General features: G+C 43.6%; 1 protein-coding gene across 1 annotated transcript; it reads right to left on the bottom strand.

Annotated features, from left to right (window-relative positions):
* Positions 1-5,281: 5,281 nt before the first annotated feature.
* Positions 5,282-17,349, bottom strand: STARD4 (StAR related lipid transfer domain containing 4). Its single transcript, XM_009953290.2, has 7 exons — positions 17,245-17,349; positions 14,973-15,022; positions 13,294-13,420; positions 12,007-12,121; positions 11,419-11,441; positions 7,738-7,771; positions 5,282-5,352 (listed from the first exon to the last, which is right to left on the bottom strand). The coding sequence occupies exons 1-7, from the start codon at positions 17,347-17,349 to the stop codon at positions 5,282-5,284; spliced, it is 525 nt and encodes a 174-aa protein (XP_009951592.2).
* Between the last annotated feature and the right edge of the window lie 8,596 nt (positions 17,350-25,945).

Genomic DNA, 25,945 nt, shown 5'->3' with positions numbered 1-25,945 from the left:
CAGGCTTAGGAACTCTGAAAAATATGTGTGCTATGACCAATGATCTTGTTAATATCATTTACTTAATACCAGTTGATATACTTCGTATGATATTTTATGCAGCATTACCACTTACAGTGTTCGCAGAGGAAACAGTGAAGTCAGTTCATAACACTTGGGCCCATTTTTTGTCTGGAACTGTAAATAATGATATGCTTCATAAAACAAAACTCTGTGGAGCAAATCATTGCATCTGCATATGTACACATACAGAAGTCTGACAAAGAGAAAAAAGACTGTAATTCTTATCCCCATGTTGGGTGGATCTGGGCTCGTTCTCCTAATTGAAATCACCGTATCATAGACTTTAGGTAGTTGTTTTGATAACTCAAAATCTGAGGCAAGCCATTGGGTATGATTTACAGCTGCAAATGGCATGTGATCTATCTGAGAGCCAATATGCTCTACTAGCCACTGAATCATGTTTATTCATCCACAGAACTGTGTGTAGGGGTGTGCTTTATCATATCAGCCCTCAGTATCATCTGCCATGTCCTTTTGAATTACTCCTTCCAAAAGAAAGCCTTTTCGTTAGTCTAGGAAATTTAAATTAATTGTGCACAAAGTCAACAGTGTTCATCCATGTGTCCTTGACACTGCAGCCTTGTGGGAGTCTCTCTTTTCCAACCCTTGTCAAAGCAATAGTGTTGGGCACCACATTAGTTGTGATGAGGTAATGTTATTTTAATCCTGCCCAAGGAATTCGCTCTCTCCCCCCTGGACAAGCCAGAGGAAATGTAGGTTTTGCAAATGTTCAGTGATCAAATTACCTGATCAAATTATCATACTTGACTAACCAAACAGGGTGTATGAAGAGTAAAGCGCACAGACCCATGGCTCTTTAAGAGCCATGTATCTGAGACACTGCTGTTAAGATCCATCTTACGCTTCTGCTCGAAGATAACCAAAATGACTAGGCCCATTTAAATCAATTGGCCTAATCACAGTAATAAGCGCACCCAGGTGAGAATATCTTTGCAGATTAAGGCACAGTTTTTAAAGACATTAGCCACAAAACCTTCCAAAGGTTAGCTCAAAAAGTTGCAGAGCACTGTGAGAAATTGTAGCTACCATACCTGCAAGAACCAGGGTAGCTAGGAAAAAAAAGCAGATCCCAAGGCATGACTGTGTTACTAAATACTAACTTTATGTGAATGAGCACAACTACTTCCTCAAGTCCCTAAGTACTGCCAAAAAATAAACACCCACAACAAGAACACCAGAGGATTTTGCTATGGAGCACACTAAAGAGAACTCCTTGTTAGCTTTGTCTGGAATTAGGTGAAAAGGAATTAGGTGAAATTAGTGTTTCCTCCAAGGTCTCAAGTTCCCTGATTTCTGTTATTTTCCAGACATCACCATCAGCCATGTTCATGAAAGTGCAAAAGTATCCAGTGCCAGCCTCCAGACGGAAAAACCTCACCACTGACCCCACTTCTCATTTGTAAAACACAAAGCTGTTTTGTTTGTGCTATTAATATGGCTCCTAGTCTCTTCCTCAGCTTGCTGTGGGGCCTGGAGTAGTCTTTAATAGTGAACAGGAGTTTGCTAAGAAACATTTCATCAAACTAAGTAAATGCATATTTAGAAAAATATTTATTCGGAGTTTCTAAATCCTGCTGCAGCAGTGTCCTCCCTAAGAAGTATCTTCCTTGGGAATGACAGTGATACATGGGATCCTGCAGCAGGTCCCAGGCTGGTGACACCACCAACCTACTGCCCTCAGTGTAGTGGTGGGTGCCTTGTTTGCTCTGATCAAATTTTTACCATCTTGGCTGCCAGGGAACAGTTGTTATGAACTAAGATTTTTTTTTGCTGAAAATAATTAGAAACAATAACAGTTAAACTAGTAGCTGTTGAGAGCTAACCCCAGCTGTGTCTTCATGCTATTATGCACAACAGGAGCCACTTCTTCGTTCATACCACATGCTCATGAGAAGTCATGCCAATGCTTCTGATTAAATAGTAGAAATTTTATTTAATGTTCCATAGGGGACATTTTTTGGGGTTTGGTTGGGCTTGGGTTTTTTCAGTGTCACAGTGTTGAGAGGCCTATGCTTATGAGAAAATTAACTCTGAAGTGTTTAGGTGCTCAGGGAGAAGGAAAGATGGAAAGGTGGAAGGTGAACATGGAAAGGTGGAAGGTGAACCCTAGACTCTGAGACTAAGATAAATAGGATGGTCTTTTAGAATAGCAAGGGTGGCTGATCCAGCTTGCAAGGGAGTGAGAGAAGAGGGGAAGAGTCACTTCTCACCTGGGAGAAGCCATTTGTTAGTGCCAAGGAGCTACACCACTATGCCCTTGCAAGCCTGAGAGGCACCATGCAGAGGCTGGCTGGCTGCTTCAGACCCACAGTAAGGAGCTCATCAGCTTAAGCTGGTTTGAATCTGAAGAAATGTGATATGTTAAGGGCTTGTGTCTGGCTTGGCCTCGGTTTGAAGGATTCTGGTCACTCTTGGCTTTGAGGCTGGATGAGGACCAGACCATAGGCAGAGAGTTTTGTGCTTCTGTTAATTCAAGAGGAGTATACGCTGCATGGTTAGGGTATGTGCTGATGCTTCCAAGATAAACAGACAAATGGTGCTATTGATTTGTAACATGAAGTATTTTATAAGCCTGTAACAGAAGCTCGTTGATCTCAGAGCAATGGTGGCTGGACTCTTAATAATAACAATCGTATATATATTAGACTTCCTCAAATTAGCTCTGTGTCCTGTGTACCTGATTCCTTCTTTTACTACTTAATTGTAAGAAATCCTGTACTGTTAACACTGCTTGTACTAGCAAAGATACTAGCGACTAAATAGAAGTTTATGGACTGCTTGTTTAACTGTACACTTTTTCTTCAGACTAAGCCTGTTTGTGTAGTAACTTTTCTGATACTGTGCAAATGAACCAGAGAGAAACTGGAACCAGAAAAAATTGACAGTTCTGTTGTTTCAGTGTATTGTATTTGGGACTGATGTACCTTCTTGTGTGCTTGCATGGAAATGCTGATAAGCCATGAGAATATGCTTTGATGGTGGGAAGTCTATTTTTAGTAAGTGGCTTGCATGACTGATCTGATGCTAAATAAACTAGTAAATCTAGAAATGCTTACATCTATTATTTGCTGACAGCGAACACTAGTGTAGGATAAGGAATAATAGTCGTCATTACAGGGGGATGTAATGATGGGTGTTACCTGTTTATATAGCACAGTCTTGAATGAATTCCAACTTGGCATAGCGTATCCCCTTCTTGTCTTCCCTCAAAACCTTAGCAGTTGGGTAACAAACTAAATCTGTTATTAGTGGTGGAGTACAGAACTAGGGGGCTGGAAAGACCATTGTAAGGTTGTCCAGGTTATCCCTGTGCCCTAGGGAGGTTTATGCGAGATAGATGTTTGACTCACTTGTTCTTAATGACCTACAGCAATGAAGACACTGCCACTTCCTTGTGTAATCTACCAAATCATATTGCTACTCTTATGACTGGAAAGTATTTTATGAAGTTCTGAGTCTTTTTGTTGCATTCAACAGCTTGTCTGTCTCAGTGTTCTGTTTTCTGCAACCATTTCTTACAAATCCAAAGATTATTAAAATGCTCCTTTGCTCAGCATCCTCCTCTCTTAGCTGCATAAACCAAGTCCTTCCCCATAGGTCAAACACCCTAGGTATTTCAGTGCTCTTCTTGCCTGCATATGGATTTTCTGCCTGTATTTGACTACTCTCTTGGTACCTGAGTGGAGGTCTTGGCAACACTGAGGTGTTGGAAGCATTATTTTTGGTTTCTCTGCTCTGTTTCCGTATCTGCCATTTAGCACCCTCAGTGGTGTTCCCTCCTGCTCAGTTTGCCATGGGTCCCAACTGCCATGGGTCTGCAGAATGGCTGCTTGGCCAGTTGGCCACTGTCTTGTACTGGTGCAGCTTGTTATTCCTGCCAGCTAAAACTCCTTAGGCTTGCAAACTGCTTGAGTGCAGAGTCCCTTCGCACCCCTCTGTGGGAGATGATTTTTCAAAACCCCTGAGGGATGTAAGACATAAGCGATGATAAGCTATAAAAGACATTCTGCATGGTAACAGTGCTCAGAAAAACTGTCTAATTTGGCACTTTCATGGATGCTGCTGAATCTTTTCACAAGCTCAGGCAAGGCATAGGTTCTTATTACATTTGTATGGAATCATCTTCTTCCCATTTCCCTAACAGAGCAGAAAAGGGCAGTGGAAAGTCCGAAGGAGAGAAGAGGGCATGTACCGGAGCTGGGTCTTAGGGACTTTGAGTTCTCCCTGGAGCTCAAGATTTTTGTGCTTTGGACTGACCTCTTAAAAATAGCATATTGAACAGCCGTGTGGAAGCTTGTATTATAGCATAACATTACACTGGTTTCATAGCGAGCTTGAGACAAACAAGAAAATGGGACATAAGAAAGAACTGACAAGTCTGTAACCCAACAGAACTACTCAGAGGGACTGCCCATAAGTTAGGATAGCTGGAGAGTTAAATAAAACCTGCCTCATAACTAACAAAAATCTGCATTTATGCTGGTGCTTGGTGCAGTCTGCTTCTTTATAAAGCCCTGGGGTTTTGTAGTTCTGATGTCCTTCTGAGCAGTTAAAACACGTTTCCTTCAACATGTTGTACATGTGCAACTTTTTGTCTAAAATATCTAAGGATGCAGATGGATAGGGAAATGATTTGTTATTTTTACATGCATTGTGAATTCTCTATACTTTTATTTGAAATTTTGTAACAAAAATAACGCATGAAAGTACTCTTTCTCACTTCTTTTTTTTTTCATTATCATAGTTTCATTTCTTCAGGCAAGAGGCATTGAGGCAGCTGTGATGGGCATCAGGGTTTCCTCAATTTCTCTTCCACAAATGTTCAATTTCCATGGTACAGGCTGGGAGGAGCACAGGCAGAACAGAAAGATGTTTGGCCCATGTGGAGCATATACAAAACGTGATTCTTCATCTTGCCCGCTGTTTTGCACTAGGAAGTGTTGTTTCCTTATGATCCCAGTAAAAAGGCAATCAGCCACTGCAAAGCATCATTTAAAGTGCTATTTATTAGAGCTAACACAATCAAGAAAGAGAAGGTAGTATATATAATTTTGCATCCCTTCAAATGTTGGGAACCCTGACTTGTGAGGCATCAAACAGGCCTCTGGCACAGCATGCTGTGCAGATCCTGCCTGGGGAAAGGTTACGACATTTTTTGTTATTTGAGCTATTACAGGTTCTTCTTAAAACAATCATTTCATTCATCAAACTCCTTGTCATTTCTACTATGAACCAGGAAGGACGTCCACAAGAGAACTTCTTGCTGCACTGTCAGATACAGGGAAGGCCACGCAGGTGGTGTAATCGCTGGTACTTCGCAGTAGCTGCCTGTGGGCTCCTCTGCTCTCGTGAGCTGGGTAAGTTTATCGTGCAGACAGGGAACATGCACAGCACAGCACGAGCCTGGCCCAGCTAAGGGTGACTAACTCCTCAATGTGCAATGGTTTTCTTGTAAAGATTTCTGCACCTGCTGTCTTGGAAAACTTTCACTGTCTCAACTCTGATGGGCTGTGTTTCTAGATAGATATTCATGTTTTCACTGTCTTTTAAATTATCCTGATTGGTTCAGACAGGGAGATGATGAAATACAGGAGAGAAGGCTGTGCGTATGGGCTTCATGCTTGATCCTGTGTGCATAAGAGATGCTGGTTTGTGGGGACAGTCCTCATGCTCCAGTGAACAGGCATGCTGCGATTTCTTTCCTGCTTCCCCCAAATTGTGACAAGCTAGAAATCCTGTTAGGCATATAGCCGAAGAGGGGTTTTATGGTACCCAAATAACAAAAGTACTTACATTTGCAGCTGCTCAGATGCACCCCCTTGAGGATTGTCCTGCATCCCCAGTGAGCCTTGGTGCTTGAATTAGTAACACCAACATGCTAGCCGTACTGCTGTCTGACTGGAATTTAAATTAAAGGCAGCACTCAGACTGACACCCTGAGCAAGTCAGGGAATCTTACTTAGGATAGTAATTTGCTCTCCAGGGTCACAACCTGCCTCAGAGCAAGTCTGTGCTGGCAGGCAGGTCAGCAGGCCCAGGTACAGGAAATGCACCCCAGGGTGCAGCCAAACTGGTCCACAGAAGGCCTGAGCAAGATCCGTTTCTGATCACACTTCGGGCAGTAACTGATCTTCTAATAGCTCTGTCTATGTTGCCTGTATCAGAAATGTTTTTGAGGATCATTAGGTAGTCTGACTTGACTCACTGAAAGAGAAATTTTAAAGAAGAGACTTCCAAAGAGACTTTGGAAGAGACAGTTCTGCTAAATGTGTTGGGATTTGGGCCACCTGAACCCAGAAGTGACATCTCTTACTGTGTGGGTCAAGCTGTGAAATGTGCACATCTGTCTCCTGTCACATGCTATTATCATCTGTGCATGTTTTCTCCCTGCTAGTGGCACAATCCCGAGAAATGTTAACCCCTCAATAATCAGTCCCTACCTGTACTGTAAAACTGAGTCACCAGCATAGCTCAGTGAAGACTGGGAAAGGCAGAATGTATTACAAAATATGTTCTAGGACTTCAGGATATATTACTTCCTAGAGAACATTTAATATTTAGCATAGATTTGTTATAATCTCTCCCATCTTCATATGCTTTTTCACCAGGAAATTGGTTTAAAACTCACTGTTTTTTTAAGTAGCTCTAATGTCCTTCGTCATTTTCTGAAGAGCCCAAGTGGCCTCTGTACCTACTCCTACCCAACTTTGCATTGGGCAGCATGATACATGCCCTACAAGAGCTGTATCTCTATGGTTAATAAACCATTTCTTAAACATGCTAAAAGTTAAGTAATACTAAGACAAAATAATGAAGTCCTTCCACAGCAATCATGGGGTCATTACAAAAAACTGTATCTATTTTTAGAATTTAAGATTTGACAAAATCCTATTTGTACAGTTTTCAAGAGATTTCAATTTAGCATAAATTGGAGTTGTGCCCCTTCCTTGGCCAAAATCAAGTTTCTAAGTAAAAATAAGACTTTTGGCTTTCAAATTTAAGGAGATGAAGTGACAGCATTAGAGATCACCATGCAGCTGAAGATGAACTACATCATCAGACATAACTGCCCCAAAAGCAACTGAATGCTACATCTGCCTGCACAAGTATTGAAAAAGCTACATCATGAGTCTGTTGGAATCCATGTTTTAATTTATTCTGCAGTTCCATTAAAAATATAAATACAATCTCTTAAGTGCTGAACACAGTTAGTTAAAAACACTGTTAAGACAGACTGACTTTGACTTTCTGAACAACTTGGCTGCTTTCACTAGAATTATGGCTACTTTTACAGCAGTGAACATCCTAGGTTGAATCACCAGCTCACACCATCAAAACATTTCTAGTTATTTATGATCACTGGAGGAACTGGAGGAATTATACACTCTTTTCATGTTTTGTAAATTCATCATGTTTCACATTTATAAATTCATAAAATTTGAGATCAGGGCTTGTGCTGTTCCCAAAGTCTCTATTTGAAGTTCTGGTCTACCACCCAGTGGGCTGTGGTAGAGTGCCTTGGACTGCCCCCAAATTGAACTTAGCCCAGTCTCTGTCTTCTGCATATGTAAAATAAGGAGCACAACTACAGGCAACGTTTAATGCTGGAGGTTTTAAATGAGGAAGAGAAGGCAAACATGAAAATTGCCTTACCTTTAGCCACTATTCCCATCCACATACACAGCACCTAGTTAAAGTGCCACAGATTAGACTGTCAATTGCCTAAACCCTTGAAAAAGTAAGGTTTTTTTAAAAAGTACTAGTCATATAAAAATAATTTTGATGTGTCTATATACATGCCACTTCCCTAGCAAAACCTGTTCTCTGCTATTCTTGGACACCCCATTCAGAAGTCACTTTCAGGTAACTATATACCAGTTTAACTGAAAAACTCAAGTACTGGAGAACCTCACAAACCTGCAAAAATTCAGCTGCTGTGAGGATTACAGAAATCTATACTAGGTAATTACTTTGTCTGCCACTACCTCCTAATAAGTAAAACATCAGCTCCTGCACTTCACCCTTTCAGCTGCTTTTCTGTTTTTACTGTCTTGGCTCCGCTTAGATTGTCCACTAACTTAGGAGGAAAACAATGCCATGGCGGGAAAAGAGGTTCTGATCAAATAAGTACTTGATTTTGTGGCTTTCTTGGTTCCGAATGTACTCTGGTTAAAGAACAGCTCTGCTTCAAGATCCTCTCAGTCCTTAGCTATGGTTTCAAATAAATGCAACACACTATGAAACTGGACATATTTCTTCTAGTTCTGTATTACTGTATAGCTGAACTGCTTGGAGTAAAGACTGTAAGGTATCTGCTATGCAATCCTTCAGCATCATAATCAGCATACATCATCAATCATTGCACTCCTAAATCAGAAATATTTTTAGAAGTGTGATATTTCCCAGAATAAATCATTCAAATTTGTTAGCACCTTCTGTGATTTCTCATCATCTGAAAACTGGAGAATTGTACTATGCTCTTTTATTGATTAAAAAAAAATAATCGGCCTCTGTTCTGTCTTTGGTAGTCTCTACTGTTATTTGTCTGAATGTTCAGAATCACTAACAGAAGCAATAGACTACATCTGTAAAATGCACAAAGCCAGTTTAATCAGTGTTTAAGGAATAAATTACTATAATGCAAAGTAGAAGGCCTACTTTGCTTTCAGAAGCTACTTGCATTCACAAAACCTTTCAATTTCTAGGCCTGTTACTGAAAACAACTCTGCTGATAAAAGGAAACCTGCATGCAGAAATTTTATTAAAAACATCATCACACTTAAAATATACCAGCGATTGTCTTCCATTTAAACACAAGTTCCTTCTTCAGCTGCTCTGTGCTTCATCAGCCTATCTTCACTGAAAGCATAAAAAGCCATTTCACTGAACACTAAGTAAGGACAGATATTCTAGAGATGTTAGAGCTCTTATAATGTGTGTTTGGAACAGGGATCTCAATCTTTTCTGCAGCAACTAGTGTTGTACAAACATCATCCTCTAAGTGTCTTGTGCTCCTTTTGACCCATTTCTCCAGTACTGAAGTGCCTCTGTGCTTTTTACAGAGCAATGGAATATTCTTCTCTATATACATCTGTATCACAACCCCTCAATTAGTCAGTCCCAGCAGTTCTAAAAAAAGAAGATATGAATATGCAGATTCACTATACATGTAGTCTTTGTAACTAGGAAGAATAAATAGGGTACACTTCACACAGCTTCCTCTATAATCATGTCAGCATTCACCCCACAGAGCAGTATTGCCAGGGCTTTCATACTTGCTTCTGTACCAGTACTAGAAAGAAGTGGACCCTAGCATTTAGGAAAAAGCATGTCTGCTGACACGGTCCCACTTAGTGTCCTTGGTGGTGAAAGAGCACCTTGTGAGCTTCCAGAACTGTCAGGGAAACAAGGAAGGTAGAAAAAAAGATGGGAAGAGTAACCAAGGAGTTTAAAGGGAACTGCAGGATACACAAACCCAACAGGGAGTTGACATTTTCTGCCTACGAAGACACCAAAGGCTGTTTGATGCCATTGTTTTAATAAAAACAGTACTAAATGCCTTAATACATGAAGCACATTAGAAGACCCCTCCCTATATTTGGTGTCATGTTTTTTTCTACCTCTTTGCTTGAGCAATGAGAAAGAAAAGTTCTCACTGTTCAAAGTTCAACTACAGTGGCCAGTGTCAAAAGAGCCAATATTGCAGGGGAACAATTTTCATCTTAATTTTTTTTTGTTTTCTGAGGGTTCATTACCAGTCCGTGGATTGTATACATACAACTGGCTCCAAAATATTAGGGCTCCAAGGTACTTGCCATAACTACTACACAGCTAAACTTGTCTCTACTAGCACTGGTAAAGAATAGGGATATTTACAACCTCACCTGAGCAAATGATGCATAACAAAACCTTAATGTCAGGTTTTAAAGAGAATTCAGGTTCCCAGCAGCACAGAGAGTAATCTTTTGAAAGCCCCTGCCATGTACCTGTCAGCATCACTGGGTGGATAAATAACCTGAAAAATTTGACACTCCACCCTCCAGCAGATCTGAGCAACTTTTCAGCTTGAGCTTTGGCCTTCAGTTGCTCATGTTTTAAAATACTAATTTCATTTATGGCAAAGATCAGTCTAGGGGTATTACCACAGAACACTGCAGGGCACTGTACCAGCACACTGACAGTCTGTGCTGTTGGGTCTACACCAATGCCTATACCTGAAGCAAGTTAGCAGTCCTTTCTGTTGCTTTAGTAATCCCAGGACTTCCAGTTAAGGAAGAAAAAAAAAAAACAAACCCACATACACAATTACATGCAAATTTAAGTAAAAAACTATTAAGAAGTGCTAATATCACAGAAAATCCATTGGAGATTTGCTATTTTGACAACTGTGTGATTAAAAGACCACTAAAAACTATGGAAAGAACACCCGATGACTTAAATGAGCTTTGGATCAGCTGTAAGGGCATTTCTTTATCTATGCACTGAGACTGTTATACACAACAGTTAATTAAGTTACAGTTACAACACTGAAGAAATGCCAATAATGAATACTTATTTTTGCTAACAAGAGCGAATACCTTTCTTAGGAAAACTATCATTCAACAACTTAGCTATGCAATATCCCCATGATAAATCATTTTTTTTAAACAAACTACAGATGCACCTGTACAAACGAAATAAATCAAAAATTTGAAGTAAATATAAAAATATATATATTACAAAACACATCTTCAATGAGATGCTGCCTGTACAGTGACCTGCACCAGCAAAATCGTGAGCACTCCACTCTCAACACTGTCGGTGAGTAGCTGAGTTCATGCTGCATATTTCGAGCCCACACACCCCCCTTTTGTTAGATTCTCTCTAAGACACCAGGGGTTTATAGATTCAGACTACTCCTCACACAGCTGAAGAGTGCTGAGCAGGAAACAGAATCTTGCACCGTGAATTAGGAATGTATGCTAAGCATCACATCAAAAGTACTTTATAAAGTTGTTTGGATTCCTCAACATAAAGGTTCAGGTATCATTCAGGAATGATGTTACTCACCTCTTACCTCAGTAGCTAACCTATGCAAAGCTAAACAATATAATTTGATTGCAAGAAACGCACGCGTTTTTAAATCACTGTCTACATTTTCAGTGCCTTTTTGAGGTCAGAGTAGAAATTGGCCAGGGTACTAGACATGGCAGTGTCTACTGCAGATTGTGGTAGCATCCCTCGCAGTTCAGTCTGAATATAGCCTGTCAAAAGACTGTGGCTAGGATAGCCCTTAAGAGGGACGCAGAACCAACCGCAAGGATGATTGAATCCACGGACAAAGTTAGGTCTCACCTTTCCATAGTCTAGGCTTATACCTATCAAGGAAAACAAATGAAAAAAAAAAAAAAGGAAATTAATTTGAGACAGATTAAAAAAAAAGTAAAGGTACAGTAAATTTAAAATGTACACATTTCTGCTTGGGGAATTTAGAAGTGACAGACACACTTCAAGTTTCTGGGTACTTTCATGCAAGAAAGTTGTCTACTCTTCATTCAAAATCCACACAGACAAGCAGAGCTTGATAAACAGAAATCCTGACATTAAAAAGACATTCCTCCCATTTACTAACAAGCTGAGCAAGTTGTTACTCTACCCAGTTTCCTGTAAGAGCTGAGTCAGAGCGCTCAACTTGCCTCTACCACTTCTGTTTCACAGATGACACAAGTGGAACTTGGCACACAGGGATGGGTCATGGGTAAACCACTAACTCGTACACTTCTTTAAATCTGTAAAACGTTAAAAACCCTTTTAAATCCTTGTTGGAGACCATCTTAAACCATTTTTGAATGCTTACTGCAGAATTAAACTTAATTTGAATCAAATCTTAAGCCAAGCAGCTGTTGCAAGATAAGACTTAAGCAGAAGTAAGCGGTGCCCTACCACATGTTAGAAGCCCATCTTCATAGCTTGTAGTGTAAGAGAAATCAACAAACTCCCTTGGCGCTATGATGTTCCAGAGCTGACCAGCAGTGGTGTAGCGCATCACACAGCAGTTCTTGATGAGTGACAGAATAAGGAGGGTAAGAAAACAAAATTATCTTAGTATAATGAACACGGGGAAATTTATAGCTTCTAGGCAGCTAGCCTTTTCCACAAAGGTTGCAGCCTTTGTCAACTAAGTTGTGCAAACAACTTCAGTGAGGTCCGAATGGCTGTATCATTTTCAGTCTAAATGCTGGAAGCCTGTAAGGACTTGCAGTCTGCAATTGAGAGCTGCAGGGGCAGAGAATATCTGACACCTTTAAACTTTAACTAACTAAAACTAGGGAACTGTGTCACACCTGGGAACTGAAAGCTATGTGGCTTTTACGTGGCTTAAGCATTATTTAGGAAGTCCGAAAGGACGATGAATAAATTGCAAGAGGCCTCTCTCAGTACTAAGATGCTCTGACAAGTACTTTTAATCCACCAAGTTAATAAAACAGAATGCAAACAATTCTTCAAAAAAGTCTTCCTTATAAGACAATAGAGTTTGTATAAATTCTAGGGAATAATTACCAAAAATACCTTGCCATATAAATCTTCCTCAAGAGCCAGATCAAAAACCAATCCATGTTCAAGCCAGGTGTCCACTGGGTTTTGAAGTCATACTGAATGTGCCCAGTAATCAAAGGAAGGCTACCAGCTCTTCTGTAACCCACTTCAAACCTAACTTTCTTTAGCAAGTCCTGCCCCTCAGTATGAACCATTTTGGCTCCCCGCACCTGCGGTAGGCAGCACAAAGACCTACCACACAGTGAAGTCAGCCTTTCAAGAAAACAGAGAGGTTGCAGCTTCTGTATGTGTGGGTTATTAATACGCACAATTTTGTTTGTTGTGGAATGGAAGAAGCAAGCTGTATAAAAAGGCTTTGGCAGACAGAATGTCACACTGTAACTCTCTGTATGTGAATTTTATCAGAGGCTACCAGACCTCCCACGTCTGAGAGAACTGTGACCAACCAAGTTTTACTCCTTTAATTTTAGCATTGATGGAAAGCTGAACTTCAGGCTTCAGAATAGGACTGTGAAGCCAGAAAGCCTCATCTGAGGTCACCCACTGCATGTATGCATAGCAGAAAATGGGCACAAAAGTGTTAGTATTTGCTGGAGTGAGTGCTTTGCTGTACTGTTATTTACATGTATCCATCTATTCAGATTTCCCTTAAGAACCTAAACAAGTCTTCACCTCTTCAAACGTTTCCATGATGTCCATTGTAGTCATTAAGCTGTCCCAGTCTAGCCTATAAGGTCCAGGGCGAATATGATCCACTATTCTGTTAGTAACATCCTCCACCACTCCTTGAGCTTTGTAGCTGGAAAAACATATGTTTACATTTAAAAGTGAGAAATTCTTTATAGATATTCCATTAATTTGCAACAGCACACTTACTATAATACTAGTTACAGTCAGTGGACAATTGTATCAGAAAAACAGTACAGACCAAGACCTATGGGTGCATCTGTTCTTCTCTGCAATGTTATTCTGAGAAACTTTGTCCTTATGAGGCAATCTGTATTTTGTAAATGGAAAACTCCTTCCTCAGACAAAAATCATCATGTTTATTTCTGTAACGACTTGTTATTTTGCTCTTCTTGCTGGGCGAGCAAGGGAGTCCAACAAGGACAAGTAAATTTAAAAGCAAAAGCAATGGAGAGCAGGAATACAATGGGAAAAACATTCTTCATAAAGTAGAAGTAACAGGAGTAGAACCAAGCTAACGAGAAACTACGTTATGGTTTGGTGGCATATAAGAATACCAAATAAAATAATTTGATATAAAACATTACAGAACATTTGTTATCAGTATTTTTAATAGACACCAGAGACTTTGTTTACTTGAGTTACTTGGTCTCCAGTTTCTGAAGGGGAAAAGTCCACCAGTACCATTATTTTCAAAATACTTCTTATTCATTAATCTGATCTTATTAATAGTAGGTAACTAGTCAAGCAACATTCATCTATTCACTTTTGCAATTCACCCATATTTGTTCATAATTACCTAGCTGGAGCCCATCTCAGCTGTATACTCAGAACTGGAGGACCATGTGAACACGCCAGTGGCTTCTACGTAGGTGTTTGGAAAGTTCTTCAAAGTGCCCTTTTTTCACCAGGGGTATACACAACCCTGGAGTCTTCATCTGCACATAGCACCCACTGCCCTCTTGGCAGCAGTTCAAGTTACACAGCCTGCTGATGCCAGTGGGCCTGTGGCCCTGCACAGGGTCAGCAGACTCTTCGTGTCTGGGGTCATCAGCTCTTACAGATTTAACACGACTTTTCCACAGAGCACATCAGTCTTTGAGAACACTACGTTTTCACATGACTTTTCATTTCTTCAGAGTGCTGTTTTCTAGTAACTATTTCTCTACCTAAACCTACAGACACCACCAGAACCCAGTGACAGAAACTCACAGGAAGGGCTTTTATGTCACACATCTTTCCTAGAACTACATGCTCGGTATTTTACTCTAGTGCAGTTGCACAGTCACTATAACAGTCCAAGCACTGACTGGGTTGTCACCCAATCACACTTCCGACCTGCTGAACCTGCCTTGATTCTGTGGATTGCAGACCATCTTTCTAAAAGGCCTGTTTCTAAAATGTTATTGCTCACCTCAGCCATGGAAGTTTTGTGGTGTGTTCTACAGTTTTCATTATTTGTTGTTCTAGACACCATGCAATGCTAAAGCATTGAAGTGTAACACTAAAAAGAAATGGTGCAGGCCCACTAGATGATCCACTTAGCTTCTCCTCTGGAGAATCTGTGTGGCTGAGGGCTGTAGAATCCACAACCTTAATTTCTAAATTCTACAAAACACATCTGTGGAACCTTAAAAATGTATCTGTTCTGCAGGCAAACTTACAGGTATCCACTGAATTCCTCTGATGGTTTACGCCACACAGTTGCATCTTTCTGAAAGAAAAAGGAAGATACGATGTTAGTTGTCACTTCCATACAACTACAAGCTGTTCAGAATTTTTTTCTGAAGAAAAGCAAATGACTTTACCATTAACTATGGTTCACCCCAAACTGCTCAGTAACCTGGGCACTTTTGTACACTTTTCTTAAGAAGAGAAGCAGCTGTATCAGACTTCTTTTACTTCAATCTTCCATTCTTTCTTAAAAATCAGTCAATTGCCTTCTCACTGTGAAATGCTAGAAGTCTGCACAGAAATAGGGCTTGGCAGGCCAAGCCAGTTTGCTATGAAAACATATAGAATAATGGAACCACATTACTAGGTAAAGCCTTTCCATTAAAAGGCAGCTGGAAAGATATGATCTGGACACTATTCAGACAGGAAGACCACACAACTTCTGCTTGCACTCCTGTAATACATGAACAATCAGATGTGTGAAGGGGGTGCTGACAGTGGCAGACAAGAAAGCTTAAGTTACCTTTCTCTCCTAGATGCCTGACTAGAAGTGTTGTGCAAGGAGTAGTCTATTAATTTTAAAGGTAGCCAGAGAAAACAAAAAACCAGTATCTTCTGATTTTTATCTACCTATGAAATAGAACCTCTATACAAAATCTTTGAATTTCAATATCAAAAGGAGTACCATATGGCACCTTTTTATTTGGAATCATGATCACACAAGGACAAAGGACCAAATGTCCTAAGGAATGGTAGCATAAGTACTGCATCCAGAACTGTTTCTTCTGAAGATATTTAGGGGCAAAATTCATCCCCTTGGCAACTAAAGCTCTGAATGTCTTTTACATGGCACAGTACCAAAGAAGGAGGGAGGGAGGGGAAGGAGGAAGGGAGGGGAGGAAGGAAGGGAGGAAGGGAGGGGAGGAAGGAAGGGAGGAAGGAAGGGAGGAAGGGAGGGGAGGAAGGAAGGGAGGAAGGGAGGGGAGGAAGGAAGGGAGGAAGGGAGGGGAGGAAGGAAGGGAGGAAGGGAGGAAGGGAGGAAGGGAGGAAGGGAGGAAGGGAGGAAGGGAGGAAGGGAGGAAGGGAGGAAGGGAGGAAGGGAGGAAGGGAGGAAGGGAGGAAGGGAGGAAGGGAGGAAGGGAGGAAGGGAGGAAGGGAGGAAGGGAGGAAGGGAGGAAGGGAGGAAGGGAGGAAGGGAGTCCAACTGGACTTTACAGGGGTAAAATCTGGGCAGTAACGTGATCTGAAACAGTGAGATTCAGGTAACTTCCTAAAGGAAAATGATGGTATAAGCATCTAGCAGAGCAGAGGTGGTACAGGTGTTTTGTGAGACTGAAAGGCTTGAATACTCTGTTCCTCTCTTTCAAGACAGCGAATTTGTTAATTCTGCAAATAATCAAGTTACATTCGGAACACTTGGCCCTCTCTTATCAATGTCTGCTCACAAAGGAAAAGAAAAATACAAGACCCACCCAAACCATTGTAACAAAAGGGCAAAGACAGAAAACTACTACACTAGTCCTACCACGTTGCTACACTGAGATACCAAAATGCATTTCTACCTTCTATGCAGGCCAGGACTAAAAAGTATTCACCCAGCCTAGAACTGATGCACCACCGAAGTCTATTTAGCTTGATGAAGCAGGACTCAGAAAAGCCAAGCAGCTCAACAGAAGGGCATGGCAACTGCTTGGAGAAAGCAGGAACTGCATTCCCTTTCATGGAAGGAAACTTATGCTAATGTAGAGGCCCTGAAGGCCATGGAAACATCAAGCAATATGACAGAAAGAATTGAGAATGATCATACTTTTCAAGAGGAGGACATTTGGAAGCTGAAGAATGACAGGTTCAAGCATTATAGACAAAAGAGATTCCAGAGGCTGGCACAGCCTACCTTCAAGGCTGTGGGTGGTTTGCTGAAAGTACAAGTGAACACCTTGCAACACTGCAAGCGCTAACAGTATTTCACATTTTGCTTTAAGAAAAGCCTGTAATTCTACCCTGGTAGAATTCTTCTGTGAGATATTTCCCTGAAAATGGTTAGAAGGAATGCAGAATATGTCTGTAGACAAGAAAAATACATTCTGTCATCCCAGAAGGGTGGTTTCACAGGGCCTCTCGTATGAAAGTCCTGTCGAAATTTGCCAAACGTTTCACACCCGCGTTATACGGCATAATAAGCTCCTTCCCCCCACCAAGTGACCTACAGCTTCACTGCGAGACAAATCGGGCCCCACGCATGAAGCAACCCCGACCACTCACAGTTTTCTTCGCCACCCGCCATTCGCTGTCTGGGATGCCGTGGTACTGAATCAGAGTGTTCCGCAGTTTCGTCGCCAGGGGTGCTGAATCCGGCAGGAGATCCATCTGCTTTCCTCTTGCGTAGGTATCTATTACACAGACACACACGTCAGCACGAGACACCACATGAGGGACGTCAACAACACCACGGCTCATTTAAATCTGCGCGCTTTGAACAGAGAAAGCAAAAGATACCACCACCCCCTCCGCACGCACCACCGCCCGCTTGGTTCGGGTGGCAGCGGGCGGCTGTCAGGGCCCCTCGGCACGGCGGGGGCCGCGGGCCAGGAGCCAACGGCCGCCCCCACAGCGCCGGGCCACGCCCGGAGCTCCGCGGCCGTTAGGAGCGGGTGACGGCCGAAAGCCCCCGCTGCCGGCCCCGGCCCCGGCGCCCCTCGCTCACCCGCTGTCGCAGTCCTGCACCTTCTCCGCCGGCGGCACTGCCGGCCTGCCCGGCAGCCCAACGGCCGATGCCGACAGCCAATGAGAGCGCAGCCGGCTTCCCGGCGCAGCCAATGGCGGCGCCATCCACCGAGGGCGGTGGGAGGTGGCTCGCCGCCTTCTCGTATCACGCGACCTCTCGACATGTCACCGGCGTGTCGTCACGAGCCGGAGGAAGGAGAGAACCCTCCCGTTCGCTGCTGCGGAGGAGCGCGGCGCCCTGATTGGGTGGAGGGAGTGGAGTGATGGGAGGGGGCGGGGATAAGCGCCACCAGGCAGCCTGTGCGGGCTCGGCGGCTGCTCGAGGCGGGCCTGGAGGGGCGCGGCGGGTGCTGCGCGGCCCCGCCCCGCCCCGCCCGGCCTCTCCTCAGGGGCGCGGCGGGGAGCCCTGCGGGGACCGCTGCGGAGGGCCTTGGGAGGCCGGGCTGCTATCCCGGGAACGCCAGGCCGGCCCCGACCAGCCGCGGTGACAGCGCGTTACCTCAGCATGGCTAGTGACCTCACTCAGCAGGCTAGGTCAGCTCCAGGGCTCGTCTTCTTGCGCGTGGCGTATTAGTGTCACTTTGTAAAGGCCTTTTGCTGTGACTCTGTAAAGGTTTACCCCGGGTTGCAGCTTTCAAGTTGAAGTGTCCTGCAGATTTGCCGTTCAGCTGAGGCCTGTCCTGCAAGTGCAGATGTGGTGGGCAGGAGCGGTGAAGAGGGACTGCCCTGGGTCAGCGCTCCTGGGTTGCTGTTAGCTGTGACTTCTGTCACAGGGTCTGAAGCTGAAAACAAAACGTTTGTCCAGCCATGAAGGGCGTAAGACAGTGCAGAGCCCAGCAAGCGACACACTGCGGTGAGAAAGCCTGAGACAGCCTCGCTTTCAGTCAGCAGTACTTGTGATGTGATTGAGCAGGCTTTTGAGAAATGATCAAAGTTTTGCTTTGCTCTGTAAAGCAGCAAGCAGACCAGAGCCTTCTTAGGAAGAAGGCAGCACCTGTGGTCAGCCTAGAGCTGAAGAAAACTTCAAAGTATGTGTAGCTGCTTGTTTCCTGCAGAATTGGACCATTCCCTAGACTTCACCCAGCTCAGTCCAACAGAATCACACTGGGCAACATCCATGTGAAAAAAACAAACTCTTTGAAAGGCAGAAAAATAAATGGGACAAGAAGTAGGAGGTTAGAAGGAGTGGGAGGAACAACAGATCTTTTTGTGGTAATGTCTTGTTCAGTTTGGCCAGTGCTGGCTCCCAAAATTAATGCTTTCAACATGGTTGGGTTCTCAATACATGACTTTACACCAGGCTTTTTGAAATGCCCTTAACTTCCCCTGCAGTTTACAGCTCTCGGTCATTTTTACTTAAATGAAAATGGGTCTCTAAATGAAGATCATGTTTTTAAGTCATAATAAACAAAAAGTGAAGACGTCTTACATGCAATCCTTGACATTTTACAATACAGAATCCAAAGAACAGTTTTGAGCTGAAAGTGCAGCGACATTGTAGGAATGTATTTCACCCATCTGCCTTCAGACTCCTGTCTGTTATCTTCCTGTGAGTGAAGACGTGTACATCTGACCAGCCCCTGGCTGCTTTCTCCGTTCTTCCCTGCCCTGTTGCACTTCTTGAAGTCCAGTGTTTTCTCACCTTTGAGTATGGGTTTCCTTCCCAATGGGCTGTTACCTAGTTTAAACCCCCAGTGTAAGCTTCTTTGGTTTTTTAGAGGGAAACTTCTTTTTCTTGAAGGAGGGAATGACAAGTTTTTATTGGAAAATGATGATTGTTGAATAAAATCTTATTTTTAGAAATGTGTCATGTTTGCACAAGCTGGATGGATTTTAATGGAAAGCTGCCTGGTCTCTTGAAAGCTGCTCTGGCAACTCATACAGCAAGTGTCTTAAGCTTAGGAGGTCTGTAAGTCTTCTGTAAAGCCCCTGGATACTCTGTATTCTGATATTTAATATTAATTTTATTATTTGGGCCAACTGGGTGCTTTCAGGGCTTATAAACTAGTTCTTCACCACAATGAGCCAGGTACTTCCATATCTTCTAGGCTTCCCAGCTGTGCAATGCAAAGTGTCACTCAAGCACCTGAGATAACTGACATGCAAGTGATGCTGCATACGTTTCCTGTGTTATATTCCTTCATTAGCTACAGCGATACCTACAGTGCTACCAGCTCAAACCCGTGCCTATGTGAGGAAAGTGCTATGAGGAGGCAAATGTTAAGTGTTGCTAACCATGCCATAGATGAGTCTTTGCTGCTCCTTCCTCCTGACCTCTGACACATGTCTGCAGCAGTAACTCCTCAACCACTCCCAAATTACACCAGAGCCATGTCACCACTGAGGTATGCAGTATTGCTGTGGAAAAACATCTGTTCCGCTTGTCATATGACACCTTACACAGGGCAATTTTGATTTTCATGACGGGTGAGATCCATGAACACTGTCAAAAGCCCAAAATTCCTCTGTCCCCTAACTTGAAAGTAACACAATAAAATCAAATTTATTCTGAAAACTGCTGCATTCACCTCCATGAAGACACACTGTTGTCTTAGAATGCCCGATATTTCATCCTAGAAATACTATTGTATGGAGAAATGTGAGACTGACTACTGACATTTAATTTTAGTTAACCCATGCCTAAAAATGGGTTTGATCACTGAAGGTCTTCCTCTGTAGTATGCAAAACAAATAGTAAGGAGGATGTTTTGTGTGATTTTCAAATACAAGGAACTGTACACATCTAACCCCTAATGTCTTGCAAGTGTGTTACAGGTAACAAAATGCATGCAGTTTCACAAACATACTGGACCAAGTTCTGCTTTTGTAGTGAAGGGTATAGAACCATTACTGTATCATGCGCTCACTCCTACACGATGATTAGCAGGCTGGTTCCAATCCAAAACAGTACGGACCCATTTTAGTGGATCAAACCTGAACTCCAGCTGTTGGAAGAAGAACAAACGGCACATGGTTGCCGCGTTAAAGTTATTCTGACCAATATATTTCTCTTAAATTTAAATGTCTGTAGTGCCCTTTCCAGAAAGAAAGATGATTTTTGAGGTCCCTTCCAGCCTGGTATTCTGTGATTCTAAAACTAACAGGCTGCTCTTAATAATGCATTTTATAGTCTCAAATATAATTTGAACTTGTGGCATATAGAGAGCTCTACAGAAGTTGTTGAGAAAACCTGTTCTGTCTAATAAGGCACTTTACACCACATTTTGTTCTCCCAAGGCTGCTCCTTGCCTGTTGAGCTGGCTTGATCATATGAAGATACAACATCTCCCTTTAGAATTAAATTAATACAGCTCTTCAGAATCAAAACTGAATTTTGGTGATAACAGATATTAGTTGCTTAGCTTAAATAAGTAGGTTTTAAATAGAATGTCACTTAGGGTTATAACGTTGTGTGATTGAGTATGCTGTTTGCTTAACTTTACAGAATTAGCATGAATGACTAGATTTGCTGAAGCCTTTAGGCTGCAAGCTGTATACTTGTGCCTAGATTTACTGGATGTGTACAGAACTTGCATCCATTCAAGCAAGACAAGGCCTCCAGAGCCAGCACAAACCTGAAGATAAGGAGGCTTCAAGGCTATAACCATTAACAGCAGCTGCAACTAGTCAAGATAACGGCCTGCCTGGAGCCAGTGGAATAGGAATCCAATAAGGGGTCGGAAGGTGCCGGAGGATCTCAGGCCAGAATCACCACCGGACCAAGGGGCGCATGAACAGCGCGTGAAGATCACATGAAGGGTGGATGCATGCTCCGTAAAGGTATAAATGCCAGGGATTTGTTTGTTTGGGGTTCCTCTCTGGAGGCACCCAGCTCAAGCTGACCCTGCTGCTGTACCACTCTATTAAATTACTTATTTTTGTAAGATTCAATGCGTGAAACTCTGCTTTGGGAAACCTAGGGTTCAGGCTGTGCTTCTTTTAACATTTGGAAACAGGAAGGCTAGCTCAAGATGAATGTTACCAAACTTCCTGTTTTCAAACTACTTTTTACTAGCTAATCAATTGCTACAGACAAGTTGAAAAGCTGGGGGCTTTTTTCCTAATTTTATCCTTTATTAAGAAATTTCTGCCTTGTGCAAGCGTTGACTATGGTTTGTGCAATTAGAGGTGTCAGAATTCCCACGAAGAACTCTGGAGATAATGGGGCCTGGCATCCTTTATTTTGGGCATCTGCATTCCCTTTGACTGATGGGTTGGCAAAAGCCGTTATACAACTTTTTGAGAAGGAAACTGTAACTAAATAGCAGTATTGCTTAGCACTTTTGAGGAAAAAGCAGCATTTTCGTGCTGGATTTTTAAACTATTCATTTTCTGGTGAATAGACTGCAGTGTATCAGTATCAGGTGATTACCAAGATAGTCCAACGTATTTATTCTGAGCCTGAGTCTTTTTTAGTAGTTATGCAATTACAAAAGTAGCTGCAATGTCTATGCCAATATGTGTTCTGTAGTACAGTTCTATCTGAGATATCAGTAATAAATTTGGTTGTTTTTTTTTTTTTTTTTTCAGATTAGTAGTTTCTGCAGGATATTGAAGAGTGCTATTGATTGATCAGTTGATCTGTTCCTAGATGTGGTTTGGTGTCTGTCGGGGTTTTGGTGCCGTTTTGGCAGTGGGGGAAGGTGGCTCCTGTAAGAGGCTTCGAGAAGCTCCCCCGGCTCCAATTTCGGACCTGCCTTTGGCCAAGGCCAGGCCAATGGCGCCTCTGCGAATGACCATTTCAGAGTGAAAGAAGCCGTTGATCGGGTCTCTTTGTTCCGTTCGTGTTGGTGAGCGAAGGGGGATGGGAGAGAGAGAGCCCTGCGGACCCCCGGTCAGTGAGGCAGGAGAGGGGCAGCTGTGCCGGAGCAGAGGTTCCCCTGCGGCCCGCGGTGGGGTGGCGGCTGAGCCCCTGCAGCCCCTGCAGCCCAGCGGTGGCCCAGAGGTCGCCCTGCAGCCCGCGGAGGGCCCCGGGCCGGAGGAGCAGGGACCGGGCCCGGAGCAGAGCGCGGCTGCGGCCGCGCTGGAGCCGCCCGTCGGTGGGAGGGCGGCAGCCCCGGGAGGGCCCCGCGCTGGGGGGTTCTGGGGAGCTGCGGCCCCGCGGGAAGGACTCGCGTTGGGGCAGTTCCTGGAGGGCTGTCTGCCGGGAGAGGGACCCCGCGGTGGGGCAGGGGAGGGCTGCGAGGGCCCCTCTCCCTGAGGGGGAAGGAGCAGCGGAGACACCTTGTGCCGGCCGGACTGTGACCGCCATTCCCTGCCCCCTGCGCTGCTGGGGGGGAAGAGGGAGCAGAGCTGGGCCCGGGGAGACTGGAGGGGTCGGGGTGGGGGGGAAAGGTGTGTTGTATTGAAGATCTGGTTGTATCTCTCATTATCCTTGATACTGGTGGTTGTTCATTAAAAGGATGTTATCCCCAAGTTGAGTCTATCTTTTGTCCGTGACCATAACTGGTGAGTGAGCCCTCCCTGTCCTTTGTCTCAACCCTCAACCTTTTTGCTTGTATTTTCTCCTCCCCATCCCTTAGGGGATGGGGTAGGGGTGAGCTGCGTGGGGCTTTGTTGCCGGCTGGGTAGGCTCAAACCACGACCCTATACCAGTGCTCAATTTGGTCATGAACACTGTGGTTTTCATTGCTCTCTTCTGACAGCTCAGTTTTCCCGAGCTGGCTATTTTCCTCGGCTTTACCAGGACATTAGGCTTGAACCTACTTGCGCTTGCCCACTGGTGCAAGAGATCTCATTCGTTTCAGGCAGTGGAAGGTACACTTATAACTGCAAATACAGTTCAAAATGGTGTTTATTTGTTTTTTCAGATATGCTGCTTTTAACTGTGAAAGGTAGAAAATACTCCACATATGTCAGAATTCTGCAGGTTTGGGGCCTCTGGACAGGCACCAAATCTCATGGTAAGATTTAGACTTTCTAGACCTACACCTTCTGTCTTGCATAAAATACAGAGCTTTATAGCCCTTTAAAACTGTTCTTTACTGCAGATACATAGAATCACAGAATGACTGAATGGTTGAGGCTGGCAGGGACCTGTGGAGGTAATCTTGTCCAACCCTCCTGCTTGAAGCAGGGTCATTTAGAGCTGGGTGCCCAGGACCATTCTCATACAGCTTTTGTATTATCTCCAGGAGGGAGACTCCACAATCTTTCTGGCCAACCTGTGCCAGTGCTCAGTTACCCACACAGTGAAAAAGTGTTTCCTGATGTTCAGAACAAACCTCCCATGTTTCAGTTTGGGCCCATTGCCTCTGGTCCTGTCACTGGGCACCACTGGAAAGAGCCTGGCTACATCCTCTTTGCACCCTCCCTTCAGGTATTTATACACATTGATGAGAACCCACTGAGCCTTCTCCAGGCTGAACAGTCCCAGCTCGCTCAGCTTTTTCTCCTAGGAGAGATTCTTCAGTCCCTTTATCATCTTGGTGGCCCTTTGCAGAACTCTCTCCAGTATGTCCATATCTGCCTTGTACTGGGGAGCTGTCTATGTTTAGCCTGTACCCAGGGCTAAACTCTTAACAGTCACTCTGTCAGCTGACAACACTACCAGCCAGGAAAGGGAGTCAGGAAAAAGGAGAGCAGATCTGTGGGTGGAAGAACAGATTTTAATGAGATAACACCAATACCAACACAGATATCCAGAGTTATACTCAGCCAAATGAATATCCAGTTGTAACAATCAGCTGGAGAACAGTCTGCAGAAGTGGGGAGAAGCAGGAAGAACCCCACATGAGCTCCCTCCTATCAGCAAACCTTCCCCCATTTATGATGACCATGACATAATGATATGGGCTACACCTGTATCTAACTCAGGGCAGCTGCCCTGCCTGGCTTGAAACTGCTAATGGCCTGCCTAGCATGGCTGGCTGGGATTCTGTCCAAGACAAACCGGGACAGGAGCTCAGAACTGGACCCAGCACTCCAGGTGTGGCCTCACCAGTGCTGAGTAGAAGGCATGTTGCTCGCTCATGTTCAACTTGGTGTCCACCAGAACCCCCAGGGCCTTTTCTGCCAAGCTGCTTGCCAGTTGGGCAGCCCCCGGCATGTTCTGGTGCCTGGTGTTGCTTCTTTCCAGCTGCAGGACTTTGCACCTCCCCTTGTTGAACTTCATGAGGTTTCCATCAAACCATTCCTCCAGCCTATCCACGTCACTCTGGAGGGCAGCATGAGCCTCTGGTGTATCAGCCCCTCCTCCTGGTTTGATGTCATCTGCAAACTTGCTGCAGGTGCTCTCTGCCCTGTCATCCAGCTCATTAAGGAAGATCGGACCCAGTATGGCCCCTGGGGCACCCTGCTCCAACCAGACTTTGTGCCACTGACCACCACCCTCTGGGCCCGTCTTTCAGCCTTTTTTCAATCCACCTCACTGTCTGCTCATCCAGCTGCTTCAGCAGCTTGTTTATGAAGATCTTGTGAGAAATCCTGTGGTTACTTTTCACCTGCAGTTGACTTCTAAGATATTTTTTTCACCTCTCTGAGCACCCAATTCATGTTCTCTGTCAGGGAAATAAAATACGGGTATCCAAGTTTGTAACTCAGCTGTAAGTAGAACAGTTGAACGTTGGACTTCTGGAAAAAGCTGCTTTGGAAAACTGCAGTCTTGAAATGTCCTGGACAGAGCACTCTGCAAGTTGCATGGCAGGCCTGATATTTAACTAAAACCATTTTTTTCTTGAAATTTTATACCGGCTCATCTGAAATGATATGACCCAGAAAACATCTCACTCAATAACAGACCAGCAGAAGTGTTTTGCCCTTAACAACTCCTGGTGTTTCCAGGTAGACAAGCATAGCATTTGAACTGGCAGGAAAACTGCTGGAAAAGTCTGACTCTCTTGGAACATCGGCCAGTGAAATCTTCACTCTTAAGAGTTTATTTCTTGCTAAAAACGTGCACAAATATTATGTACCCACTAACTGTCACATAAGCCACTACATCTAACTAGATATACATCTGTGGTAGGAGGCTCTTTCTAATCCAGCATGAGCAAAAGGGTTTTTTTTTCATAGAAATATGTCACAGGTATGAAGGAAACAAAGAACTTCATTTTGCGGTTGGGCAGTGGAGCCATTCTAGGTAGCCATCTAGCTAATGATTTTTGCAATTTTATTAAAAAATAAGCCACAACAACAACAAAAAAACCCACTGTAGAAAACCTCCAATATTCTTCATTTCTGGTCTTCAACCAGTTATTTAACCTATTTGTCTGGATTTGGACAAATGTACAATGTGCTG

Source organism: Leptosomus discolor, chromosome Z (assembly GCF_034619465.1).
Source record: "Leptosomus discolor isolate bLepDis1 chromosome Z, bLepDis1.hap2, whole genome shotgun sequence".
Taxonomy (NCBI): domain Eukaryota; kingdom Metazoa; phylum Chordata; class Aves; order Leptosomiformes; family Leptosomidae; genus Leptosomus; species Leptosomus discolor.
The sequence above is the reverse complement of the archived record's forward strand: the minus strand, read 5'-3'. Positions and strand labels throughout refer to the sequence as shown.